The 12,990-nt window shown below is 55.5% G+C and overlaps 4 protein-coding genes across 4 annotated transcripts; all 4 read left to right on the top strand.

Moving 5' to 3' along the window:
* Positions 1–672: 672 nt before the first annotated feature.
* On the top strand, positions 673–2,697 carry LPMP_340040 (hypothetical protein; the record flags this gene model as incomplete). Its single annotated transcript, XM_010704130.1, has 1 exon — positions 673–2,697. One exon carries the CDS (start codon positions 673–675, stop codon positions 2,695–2,697), a length of 2,025 nt encoding a protein of 674 aa, XP_010702432.1.
* Positions 2,698–5,122: 2,425 nt separating this feature from the next.
* LPMP_340030 (2-oxoisovalerate dehydrogenase beta subunit, mitochondrial precursor, putative) lies at positions 5,123–6,223 on the top strand (the record flags this gene model as incomplete). The annotated part of the gene is made up of 1 exon (XM_010704129.1): positions 5,123–6,223. The coding sequence occupies one exon, from the start codon at positions 5,123–5,125 to the stop codon at positions 6,221–6,223; it is 1,101 nt and encodes a 366-aa protein (XP_010702431.1).
* Positions 6,224–7,447: 1,224 nt separating this feature from the next.
* On the top strand, positions 7,448–9,637 carry LPMP_340020 (phosphatidylinositol-specific phospholipase-like protein; the record flags this gene model as incomplete). The annotated part of the gene is made up of 1 exon (XM_010704128.1): positions 7,448–9,637. One exon carries the CDS (start codon positions 7,448–7,450, stop codon positions 9,635–9,637), a length of 2,190 nt encoding a protein of 729 aa, XP_010702430.1.
* Positions 9,638–10,250: 613 nt separating this feature from the next.
* LPMP_340010 (pyruvate kinase, putative) lies at positions 10,251–11,750 on the top strand (the record flags this gene model as incomplete). The annotated part of the gene is made up of 1 exon (XM_010704127.1): positions 10,251–11,750. One exon carries the CDS (start codon positions 10,251–10,253, stop codon positions 11,748–11,750), a length of 1,500 nt encoding a protein of 499 aa, XP_010702429.1.
* Positions 11,751–12,990: the final 1,240 nt, after the last annotated feature.

Raw genomic sequence — 12,990 nt, 5'->3', positions numbered from 1 at the left:
ACGCATCGGGTGTGCATTCCCTCACTCCCCTTCATCTACCCAGCCTCTGCAGCTTTGTTGCCGCACGTGATTTCCACACGCTATTGATTTACTTGGTTGTCTAGGATAGCACTTACTACCACCATCTGTCACAAGTCGCTCACGTACACCCACCCCCACCCACTTTGCAATTCTGCAATGGGGAATGAAAAGCAATAGACAGAGCAGGCAAAGTGCGCGAGACGCTCTCTCTTTTGCCATCTTCCCTCCTTCGCAGTCGCTGCTTCGCCGTTCTCTAAGGTGATTCAAAGGTGCCGGTGGGTACAGTGGTATTTCTGCCGAATCGTGCACAAGTGTGCACGACCCTCAACTTCGTTGCGCCCTCTTGCCCACCGCTTCATGTTAATTTCTTCCGTCTTCATTTCTGTACGCTTTGTAAAGCGTGGGGTGGGGCCACAGCACGTACGCAGAAAGGGAGGATGACGCTTCAGCAGCAGAGCACGTATACCTGTCGTTCTCGTTGACCGCTCGGCTCCTCGCACCTCCGGTGTCGCAGCATCGGTTAAGCTGTCACCTCTTTTCGAGCTACACTTTTTCCTCTTCTGCTTTACTCGTCTCTTTTCTCCTTGTGCAAAGCACACTACACGTCTCAACACTGTTTCGGTTCTTCCCTGGTCGAAGTCTTTCAACTTGATGCACGCCAAAGAGGTCTGGAGCGCGCTGCTCCGTGCCGCAGAGTGCGCTACGAGGAAAGTTAGTGGCGAAGCAGATACTGCTATAGAGACCGCCGTTGTGAATGAACTGTTACGCTACCCGCACCTGAGCAGCGAAGAAGCCACGTTTGTCCGCAACTGCGCCTTCAGCCTTGTGAGGTTTTCGACTCTATGCGAAGGCGCCTTCCAGGGCTATCGAGACTGCTACAAGCGCAACGGCGCCTACAGGTCATCCATGTATCTCGTTGCGTATCTCCTAATTTTCCAGTACCGCTCGCTTGGCGGCGCGACTGTTCGTGAGATGTTCGAGGGTAGCATGCCGACGACTCGCCTGTGCGAGTTTGTGGAGTTTCTCTTACTCAGCGAGTCTGTGTCGCGCTATGCAGTTCCACTGTGGCGCGCCGTCTACGATGACTCTTTCATTCAACGCCATGTTCTAGCCCTCCTCTCCTCTGTCGCCACGGACGTGACACATGACGTCTTGGAGTGGTTTCGCGGACAGCCATCCCAACCGGCGGTAGCAGAGGAGTGCCCTGCGGCGGAGATGGCTGGTGCTCTAGCCACCACCCGCCTCGCCCTTCCTCCCTCTTTGTCTGCGGCTTCTCCGCTACCGGTGCTGCGGTCGCTGGCTGACGCGCGTTTGCCCCCGCACGAGGTGCGTGAAATGGCTTTTACAGTACCTGAGCCGCGTCTGCCGCGCATTAAGTCCAGCCCTTCCCCTCCGCACATCGTGCTTAAGAGGGCTCCAACAACCCCTGTTGGCTTCTCCTTTCATCATCGCGAAGGCACCGTTTCTGCTGCCTACTCTGAAAAAGCGGCGGAGTGTTCCACCAGCGCTAATCGAAACACGGCACAGAAGGGAGCGCATCTGACACCTGCGCAGCTGCGCACCATGCTGTCCACATCGAAGTCAGTGCCCACCACCGCGGCGGCACTCCGGCGAGAGAGGTGCGCGCGAGAGCGTCTGCGGGACAACGCAGAGAAGGCTCTGCGGGAGCTGGAGGTGGCGGTGCACGATGCGACGGAGTTCGACCTGTGGCGGCAGGCTCAACTGGAAGAGATGGAGCGGCAGCGCGAGATGGAGGTAGTGCAGCGTCACCTCGACAGTGTTGATGCCGAGGACCGAGTACGGGCTCAACGTGAGCGGACGACGCAGGCCCGCCGTCAAGAAATTCAGAGGGTGAAAGCACAGTACCAGGCCGAAGTGGCGGCTAATAGACAGGAGCAGGAACACGTGCTGCGTCAGCACGAGCAGCATGTCCAGAAGCTGCGCAGGAAGCTTTCGCGTGACTGCGCTGCTGCAGTCGAGAAGGTGGCGGCGAAAAAAAGCGCTATGGCGGCTCAGGTGAAGGAGGAGTCGGAGCAGCTACGCACTGCTGCACAGGGAGTGGAGGAGCAGCGACAGGCGCATCAGGTCTTGGTGATTCAGGAGGTACATCAGCTGCGCGAACGTCTGCGGGAGAAGCAAGCAGCGATGGGAGCTGAGAGGCGCCGAGCGTGGGCGGAAGGAGGAGCAGACACCGTCTTGGGGCGCACGCCGCCAGCCGAACTTCGTGGCGCACTGGAGTGCCTCCGCGCCGAGGTGGCAGCCGAGGAGGATACACGGCGGCAACGAGTTACTGAGGTACGCAGTCGTACGCAGGAGGAGCGTGCGCGACTGGAGCGTGAGTGTCTTCGTGAACGTGAGAAGCAGCGGCAAATATGTCAGGCAAAGCAGACGCAGCGCATGACCCACAAGGCAGCAATGGAGGCGGAGCGGATCGAAAAGGAGGCGGCACGAATGGCACAGCTTCATGAAAAACTGGAGATGAGACGACAAGCCAAGTGTGATGCTCACCGAGCCGCGCACGAAGCTGAGCGACAGCGCAGCAACGAAGTCTTGCTGCGAACCCAAGACGGCGCCTCAATGGAACGCAAGCGGTGGTTGCAGTACGATGCAGGGCTGGTGCGACGCGCAGAATGTGCACAGCTGAGGGTTCTCAAGGAGGCTCAGCAGTGCGCGTAGCAGAGAGTGGACAGAACAACGTGTCTGTAGATCAATATGTTTTATGTATAATAGGACGAGCTGTAGAGATGTAAAAGCGTCTGTTCAGATTCTTCCAGCTGCGACTCTCGGCCGTGCATGTAAAATGACCTCCCTTCCTATCCTGCTCTCGAGCCTCTTCTCTTTATTCCCTTCCCTCTTGTTTGCGTTGCTCTTTATTTGCCATGTAGGGTAACACACTTTTCTTTTCTCGATGTGCATGTGTGCACCGCCTGTGTTTTCCATGTATTCTAGGCCAGTAAGGAAAAGCAAGCAGCTAATCTCCAGCAAAGCAAACACCCACGCGCCATTCCTCTGCCTTTTCATGGTGGTAAAAAAAGAGGATGTGCGGTCTCCCAAGGCGACAGCAGTCTGTATGACCTACGCACCGGTGGACACGAGGTGGGCGAGGACCTCTTTTTGACGTCTTCATTCTTTTTTTCTTTACTTGCACACATTGTGCATCAGTCCCCGGAGACAACCGGGCCGTTATGTCTCGCTCCCCCTTACTTACAACCTGACACTGAGGTGCGACTTGATCGGTGCAGGATGCTCTAGCACACTCCACGCCCTGCCGGTACAGTGGGTGTGCGCAAGTGACGCTCTTCTCTAGTTGTTTACCTCTTCCTTTTCTACTCTCATTTCTTTGAATGGGTGTCTACACTCTATTGCATTAGTGTCTCTCTGCCGCACACGTGAGAGCTGAACGGCGTGAACGTCCGCGTGCGCGTGGTGCTGCGGTGATGCTTCAGAAGAAGCAAACGAGTGCGGGTCGCGACTGCCCCAAAGCGTCTGCAGCATTTGACCCCGTCGCGTACGCAGCCTCTATAGCAATATCTGCCGCGGAGAAGCGGTTACGCGCATCACACATGCGGGGTGCGTCGTCTTCCACTGCCCGTCCTTTTTCTGTTCACCGACCATTGAAGAAAAGCGCCCTCGACGAGGATCAGCAACGGGCTGCCGTAGTCAGCTCTTCTGCAGTGGTCACCTCTGTGGTGGATCGCTCTATTGTTTCTCAACCCACCGCAACCACCTCAGGACCGCTCACACTGCTTGAAGAGCTGGCCTGCGCGTCTGACTCATGCTCCAGCGTGGACGTCAGCACGCCGCCGACGCTCATCCGCGCGGTACCCCACAACAGCACACCAGTTGACGTCTCGCACAGCGTTTCTGCGCGCTCGCCATCCCCGCCCACATCACCCCCTCCAAAATTCTCCCCGGATCCAACTCGCCTGGCGAATCGGGTTGAGTCGCCACTGTTGGGACAGGAAAAACTGCCCAATGCTGAGGCCGATGAGGATGACGATGGAACAGTGTCTCTGCGCGATGCTTCCCCTCTTCGTGAGCACAGCGTGTCGGGTAGCACAGGCATCCACTACCACACATGTACTGTGGAGTCCGTTCACACTGTCGTGCACCAGCTCAACTTTGCCTTGTACAGATAGACGTGCAATCACGCTTTCCTCTACGCATCTGCTGCGAAGACGCTTATTTGCCCTCTTTTTTTTCCGTCTAGTGGAGGGGGAGGGGGCGGCGGCCAAGCACTCTACATCTCCGCTTCTTATCCCCTTTTGTTTCTCGCGTCAGTCCGGACGCTGTGACAGCCACTCATGTGTGCTGGTGCGGGCCCTAAGGCGCGTGACATCGGCTGCTCGTGAGAGCGAGCGCTGTGTCTGCTCCCCATTATACAGTGGGATGTGCAGCTGTAGTTTGGTGGTCCGCGAGCGAAGCGCAGCTGTTTTCTTTTTTTGGCGAGACTGAATGGCAGTGTGGTAGCTAGGACTCCATCGAGTCATTGGAGGCTGTTGCGCTCTGCTCCTTCCCCCACCCTGGCAAGTTCGCTACGGTGCAGCGCTGCCTGCGCTTAACAAGCACTTGACCATCACTCTCACTGACTCCATTCATTCTGCTCTCACTCTGTACAAGCTCTTCCCGCTCTCTCTTATTCCCCTTTGTCTCCTCCTAGTCTCTTGTTGTGGAGAGAAACGGACCCTCTTCTTGAAGTAGTGGTCTGCCAGTATCGACACGCGCAAGGACAAACTCATTGACTTGCTTCCTTGTCCACATCACCACACCTGCGATAGTTTACATTCCTCACATCCGCCACTCTGAAAGATTTACTACTTCTGCGTGACTTCTTTTTGAGTTGTACTCACGTAGCTTTGCTCTTCTATCCCAACCCATACCTAACGTGCAGCAGCACATCACTAGGCTCCGTTGAAGCTCTACTGTTATTACGACGTATACTTGTGTTTCGCGCTTCAGCTTTGGTCATTAGGACCCACCCCGCATCCCCGGCGCGCAAATTCTCCACGTTGCAGTAATAGTGGACGCCTACCCTTTTCTCGTTTAGCTTTTCCCTCGACCCGAGCTCGTTTGTTCCCGTTGTGTTGTTCCCTTTTACGCGATGCGTCGCCTCTTCGCTGTCTATACCACTGCGGCTGTCGCAGCGAGATCTGCGGTGGCCAAGCGACATGGCAGCGTCCAACCGGGCGAGTTCGAATTCGTGCCCGTTTGTGGTGAGGAAGAGGCGAAGCGCAACGGCGTCAGGATGAACCTGTTCCAGGCAATTAACTCGGGTCTCGATCACGCACTCTCCAGGGAGAGGACGGTACTTCTCGGTGAAGACGTCGCGTTTGGCGGCGTTTTCCGTTGCACGCTTGATCTGCGGAAGAAGTATGGCCCCCAGAAGGTGTTCGATTCGCCTCTCACGGAGCAGGGGATTATCGGCTTTGCGGTCGGCATGGCTGCCGTCGGCTGGCACCCCATCGCCGAGGTACAATTCGCGGATTACATCTTCCCAGCCTTTGACCAGATTGTGAACGAGGCTGCCAAGTACCGTTTTCGCACAGGCGGCAGTTTTCACTGCGGCATGCTGATTCGCACCCCGTGCTCTGCGGTGGGCCATGGTGGCATTTACCATTCACAGAGCGTTGAGGGCTACTTTAATCACTGCCCTGGATTGAAGATCGTCATGCCGTCATCCCCGTCGGAGGCAAAGGGCCTGCTGCTCAAGTGTGTTGAGGAGAACGACCCCTGCATCTTCTTTGAGCCCAAGATTCTCTACCGCAGCGCGGTCGAGGAGGTGAACCCGGACTACTACACTCTGCCGCTGGGCAAGGGCCGAGTTCTCGTGGAGGGGCGTGACGTAACAATGGTCACCTACGGTTCTCAAGTGTACGTGGCGGCCAAGGCGGCAGAGATGGCGCGCAAGGAAGGCATATCCGTGGAGCTCATTGACCTTCGCAGCTTGCTACCGTGGGACCGCCAGCTGGTGGCGGACTCGGTGAAGAAGACGGGTAAGGTGATTGTCACGCATGAGGCACCAAAGACGAGTGGGTACGGTGCGGAGCTGGTGTCTAGCATAATAGAGGATTGCTTTCTTTCACTCGAGGCCCCGCCGACGCGCGTGTGCGGCTTGGACACACCATTCCCTTTGCACGAGCGCCTCTACCTGCCGAACGAGCTGAAGCTACTGGACGCTATCAAGTCGGTGGTGCACTTTTGAGTGCTTTGCACCGCTATGTTCCTCTTTCTCATACCGTTCTGCGAACACCCTGCCACTTTCTCAGCTTCCAAAGTTGAGCATACACCGCACTTGCACTTGCGGTCGTTGTTCTCAATTGCGTTGGTGCCTTTGCCCTTTTTTTCGATTACTTGTTTATTCTTCCGTCGTTCCTCAACAGTATGCTTGACAGTGGCTAACGCTCCACACATACACGCATGCGAAAGCCCAACCTCATCCGTGCGGTACACATGCACTCGTGCACCGCGGAGCTATCATTTTCTCCCTCCCTCCCCTCCACCGAAGAGAGTTGACATAGAATTTCATACTTACTCTGTTGTGAAGGCTTATCGGTATCGAATGAGGGAATGCGGGAGTGAAGGCAAGGCTGAAAAGGGATGGTGATGTGCCCGTTTGCGCAGCCTCCGAAGTGTCCAGCACTTTGCAGCTGCAAGCTCAGTCTGAATATTGTTTTCTTTTGAGTGGTGTGTGCGCGCACGTGTTTTGATCACGTGCGATGAGCGAAGTCTGCTGTCGTGTAAGATGCAATCCAGCGCTTGAAGACCTCAAGGCGGAAAACTCGATGTCATTGTGTGGGGCATATCACCCCTTGTCAGTTCACAAAGAGACAAGGACTCTCGCGCAACACGATAGAGCGCTGCAGGTGCGAGAGCCCCTCCTAGACGCTTGCTCAAGTGAGGTTGCGTAGATTCCCTCTAGAGTGCTAGCACACAGTCAGATGAGTGGGATTACTCGGACACCTCGCGCTTGGTCAGCTGCCCTCTTTGCTAGCCGCTACGACTTTGCACTTGTGGAGACCAAAGCCGCACGAAATGGTATATAGATGTGGTGGTGGCGCGGGGTGTGAATGCAAGTGAAGGATCCACGCGTGACACCTACAAGATGCCTTGCAAAACCGCGTTATTTTGCCGTCATGCTAACGCGCACGCTGTATCCACGTTTCTCACGTGGCAGCGTTGGCCCGAACAGTCGGTGTGCGCGGCGGCACTACCCAGCTGCTTCACTTCTTCACCTCCTAATGCCTCGCCTTTCTCTCTTTGCTTTTGTTTGCCCCTTCTGCACTTTCTGCACCTCTCTCCTGCGCACACCATCCCCTTTCCTCCATGCACAGCGAACATAACGGACGGAGTGCACCATCTCAATCGCGTGGGCCCTTCACTCCGTCCCATTGCACGAGAAGTACACCGAGCGAGAGAGAACGTCATCATGTCGCTTCCTTTGGCAGGCGCGAACATATCGGACCTCACTGTGGAGCGTAGCTGCACGGAGCTTGCGGGTAAACTAAAAGAGAAGGGCATGTCTCTTCTACGCCTGACGCGCAACTACAAAGTGAAGAAGGTGCTCATCTCCCTCTCCCCCATGGGTGACGGTCTTCAGTACCAGCCAGCGTCGGTGAGTCACAGTTCTCTTCTTTTTACTGATATGTGGGCCATTCGCCCCCTACCTTCGTCCCACAAAATCGGCAGCAGGGCGGGTCTCAAGCACTTTCAGTACTGCTTTCAAGTTGAATCACAATTTGGCTGGTCGTGGAATCTCGTGTGCGACACAGAGCTGGAGCGCAGCACCTGGGTCAGGTTTCTAGAGCAGCGCCGCCGTGCCTTTCTGGACGAGAGCCGCGTCAATACGGTAAATGCGTCTGTTGCGCGATACTGGTCCATCGCGGCACTGCCGGGAAAGACGAAGCTCTCTTTCAATGAGATATCGATGCTGGTCAATACGCTGCTTGGCCGCGTGTCCGCTACGGAGTTTGACGAGCTCTTTCGCCAGTGTGACAAAGACAAAGACACGTGCCTCGACTACGAGGAGTTTTGCGAGTTCTTCCATTACTTCAACAAGGCCAAGGCGGGGCGCCGTATCTACGAGAGTCAGACATCAGACATCGCATCTGGCATGACGGCAGAAGAGTTCACCCGCTTCTGCATCGCAAACGACGCCTGCACCACCATGACGCCGATGCGTTGTGCGTCCTTATTCCATCTCTTTTCAAACGGGCAGTCAGACCGAATGTCGTTGAACGCCTTCACCGCCTTTTTGCTGCATCCGCACCACAACTCCATCGTTGAGGCGCGCCAACTTCGCTTGAGCGACTCGATGGATTTCCCCTTGTCACACTACTTTATCAACAGCTCTCACAACACTTATCTCACCGGCAATCAGCTCAATTCTCAGAGCTCGTGCAGTATGTACCGCGACGTGCTTTTGGCCGGATGCCGCTGTGTTGAGGTCGATTGCTGGGATGGCCCTAGGGGCAAGCCTGTTGTGTATCATGGCCATACGATGACCACCAAAATCGCCTTCCGCGACGTAGTCCGCATGATCAACGACTATGCATTTCAAAACTCTGAAAATGATTCCGAGGCCACCTGGAACCCTCGCGAATTCCCTGTAATTTTGTCCCTCGAAGTACACACAAGCCCAGAGCAGACAAGCCAGATGGCATGCATCATGCGGCGCGTGTTCAAGGAGCGCCTCTTTCTTTCCCGCCTCGATGTGTCCTTGTACACACCGGCGAAGCTGAAAGGAAAGATCCTCATAAAATGGAGGATGAACGCCGCCGGTGTGGAAGACGTCAAGGACACGACAGGTAGCGGGATTGAAGCAGACTGCCGGACACCTCTTCTCACCACACTGGACCTCTCCGCATGCGCTTCGATTGGAACCGTCAAATCAACCTCATGGGGTGCCAAGGAGCAGCCCTTCAACGTTCAAAGCTACGTGGAAGGGGAGGTGGCTCGACTAGAGGCGTGCGCCCCGGTCGACTTTGTGCGCCAGAACACCCGCATGCTTTCCCGCACCTACCCTGCGGGTACTCGCATTGATTCTTCGAACTACGATCCAATGCCCGTGTGGCGTCTCGGCTGTCAACTTGTAGCACTCAATTGGCAGACGCGAGATCAGAACTTTCGTGTCAACGAGGGCTTTTTTGCGCATCAGAATGGTGGATGCGGTTACGTCCTCAAGCCCATGTACCTGCATGATGTTAACTCGGGGTGCAGCGCCGTTCCTTTCACCCTTGCGTTGCGACTCATTTGCGGATCGCATCTTGGAACCACGCTCGACGGTGTCGAGGCCACCCACCTGTCGCTGCGGGTGTGGGCTCACGGCGACACATCGCCTCACGAAACCACTTACGTGCCAACTGCAATCTACCCCGAGTGGAATGAAGAAATCGAAGTGCACGGAAGGTGCAAGGACACCGCTGTGCTGTGTCTTTCTGTTGTGGCTCGCACCAGCCGCGGCGGCAAGCAGGATGTCTGCACAGCATGCCTGCCCGTGCGTGTTTTGCGGACTGGATATCATGCGATGCCACTCCGGCACGCAAAAAGCGGACGCCCGGCCGAGATCGCATCCATATTGTGTCACCTATCCTTCAAGACCCTGGCGGGGTCCTCGTGATACTTGACACACTAATAAGCTGCCGTGGCGTATTCTTCGTCGTGACTTAGCCTCCCCACCACCGTGCAGGATGTGAGCGCTGCGATAGACTGCGCCGCGCACCTGTACCGCGTTGACACGCTCACATCTTCCACGATGCTTCTTTCCTTCACACTCATTCGCGACGCTCACAACACAGAAGCATTGCGTAAGACAGAGCAGCTCTCGCTGCAGACAACACTTTTACAAAACCAACGACTGTGTCGGAGAAAACAGGCTAGAGCTGATGGTGGTGGTGGAAGGCGACGAGGAAAGGGATGCTGGTTTTATGGTTGCGGCTGGCACTACCCCACGCAACCAGCGACAATGCTTCCCCGTCCACCTGCAGTTCCTCTATGTGTGCAACAGCAGTACATCCCTCTTTTTGCAGCTGCGTTGGCATGTCTCTGTGATCACCCTCTTACTCACTCTCGTCATAGTTCATACTCTTCCCCTTTTTCTCTGTCACCGGATAACCACACGACACTTATGCGCACACGTGGAAGAGTTGGTGCTTCATCTTTGCTCCATCAAAGCTGCCTTTTTTATATCCCACTTTACTCCCTCTCAAACTGCTTGTCTTTCCCTTTACACCATGTCGCAGCTAGCCCATAACCTGACGCTCTCGATCTTCGAGCCGCTGGCGAACTACCGGGCGACCCGGATCGTGTGCACCATCGGCCCCAGCACGCAGAGCGTGGAGGCGCTGAAGGGGCTGATTCAGAGTGGCATGTCTGTTGCGCGCATGAACTTCTCGCACGGGTCACACGAGTACCACCAGACGACGATCAACAACGTGCGCCAGGCCGCTGCGGAGCTCGGCGTGAATATCGCGATTGCGCTGGACACAAAGGGGCCAGAGATTCGGACGGGCCTGTTTGTTGGCGGTGTGGCTGTGATGGAGAAAGACGCGACGTGCTACGTGACGACGGACCCTGCGTTTTCGGACAAGGGCACCAAGGACAAGTTTTACATTGACTACGCGAACCTGCCGAAGGTGGTGAGCCCTGGCGGCTATATCTATATCGACGACGGCATCCTTATCTTGCAAGTGCAGAGCCACGAGGACGAGCAGACACTGAAGTGCACGGTGACGAACGCGCACACGATCTCTGACCGGCGCGGCGTGAACCTGCCGGGGTGTGACGTGGACCTGCCGGCTGTGTCGCCGAAGGACTGCGCGGACCTGCAGTTCGGCGTGGAGCAGGGCGTGGACATCATTTTCGCGTCGTTTATCCGGAGTGCGGAACAGGTGGTCGAGGTGCGGAAGGCGCTTGGAGCGAAGGGAGGCGACATCATGGTCATCTGCAAGATCGAGAACCACCAGGGCGTGCAGAACATCGACTCGATCATCGAGGAGAGCGACGGCATTATGGTTGCGCGCGGCGACCTCGGTGTTGAGATCCCAGCGGAGAAGGTGGTGGTCGCGCAGAAGATCTTGATCAGCAAGTGCAACGTTGCCGGCAAGCCGGTGATCTGTGCGACGCAGATGCTGGAGAGCATGACGTACAACCCCCGCCCTACGCGCGCGGAGGTGTCGGATGTTGCTAACGCCGTCTTCAACGGCGCGGATTGCGTGATGCTGTCTGGCGAGACGGCGAAGGGCAAGTATCCGAATGGTGTGGTCCAGTACATGGCGCGCATCTGTCTAGAGGCGCAGAGCGCCATTAACGAATACGTCTTCTTCAACAGCATCAAGAAGCTGCAGCCCATCCCGATGAGTGCGGAGGAGGCTGTTTGCAGCAGTGCCGTGAACTCCGTGTATGAGACCAAGGCGAAGGCATTGGTGGTGCTGAGCAACACGGGCCGCAGCGCTCGACTGGTGGCGAAGTACCGTCCGAACTGCCCGATTGTGTGTGTGACGACGCGTCTGCAGACGTGCCGCCAGTTGAACATCACGCAAGGCGTGGAGAGTGTCTTCTTTGACACAGATAGGCTCGGGCACGATGAGGGGAAGGAGGATCGCGTGGCCACAGGTGTTGAATTCGCAAAGTCGAGAGGCTTTGTGCAAAGTGGTGACTCCTGCGTGGTGGTTCACGCCGATCATAAGGTCAAGGGCTACGCCAATCAGACGCGAATTCTCCTCGTTGACTAAGCCTCCTTTCCATTAGCACCCGGTCGTAACACTTTCCTACATACCACAGAGTTTTTCTTTGGTGCTTGTTCTCTTTTGGCTCTTCCGGCTCTCCAACCCGCCATTTGACAGGTATGAATGTTTTTGGGGCTCCCTTGATTGTGGCTGTCTTTGTCCCTTACGTATGCGTGGCCTCGCTTCTCACGTCTAGCGACCTTTGCATGTTTCTATTCTTAATTCCTATTATTTCCTGACTCCTTCCCACAGCGTTACAGTTCTTCGGGTTGCGAGCGGTGGCCTTTGTAGGCGCACGGCATGGTGAGCTGGAGGAGGGGCGGGCAGTCGCCAAGAGAAGAGGGAGTGAAGCTGGACTTACTACAGGCGAAGAATAATGCTATATCGAGCAGAAGACATACGCGTTGGCGTCGCATTTTGTGGGGTATACGACCAGAGCTTTTTTCTCTTTCTCACGTATGTAAAATGCGCCCACGTACTACGCTTGTACGTACTCTCTCTTTTTTTCTATACGTCATCTCACTTTTCTCAGAAGGCTGTCTTCAAAAGTATTGTTTGCTCGAGCACACGTGCGGTGCTCACCTTGCACTATCGTCGTGCAAACAATGATCCCCGTGCACGATGCAACTGTCGGTACAGTTTTGTGTTACCTTCAGCGCTTGGACGTGTTTGATACCATCTTGAAGCCTTTGTCTTCCTTTTTTCGTTTTGTGTGTTTTTTTTTTCGAGTGTGACACACCAACACCGCACAGCTCTCAACCTCATCTATGGTGCGCTGTATCCCATGCCAGCAATAGGGAAGCAAACGAGACGATGTCGTGCTTGTGCGTTGTGAGACCGTATTTCCAAGACCCACAAACGCTTGCACAAGCCTAAGTTGTGGAGTAGCTCTTATTATAGCCTCTGTGCTGCAATGCGGCAAAAAGGAGCAGAACGATACGACGGGTCAGTACACGAGTCGTCTGTGCCTTCGGCGAGCGTTGAAATCAATGGAACTGTCGCCATCTCATCACAACCGACGCTATTACCCTGCTGCTAGATGGCCTCGTAAACGTCTTTCTTTTTCTATCTTCCTTCTTGCCTCATTGTCCCTGTTCGCCCTCTTTTCGTTCACTATGGTTTTCTCCAAAAGTCTCGATTTCCACAGCGCCAGCCTGCGAGTCGACTCTTGCAGTAGACATACCGCCTCTCCTCTCTGTGAGTTGCGCTTTTTCCAATTTTTTGCGCCACCCCTCATGACGAGGAG

Source organism: Leishmania panamensis (assembly GCF_000755165.1).
Source record: "Leishmania panamensis strain MHOM/PA/94/PSC-1 chromosome 34 sequence".
Classification (NCBI taxonomy): domain Eukaryota; phylum Euglenozoa; class Kinetoplastea; order Trypanosomatida; family Trypanosomatidae; genus Leishmania; species Leishmania panamensis.
The sequence above is the reverse complement of the archived record's forward strand: the minus strand, read 5'-3'. Positions and strand labels throughout refer to the sequence as shown.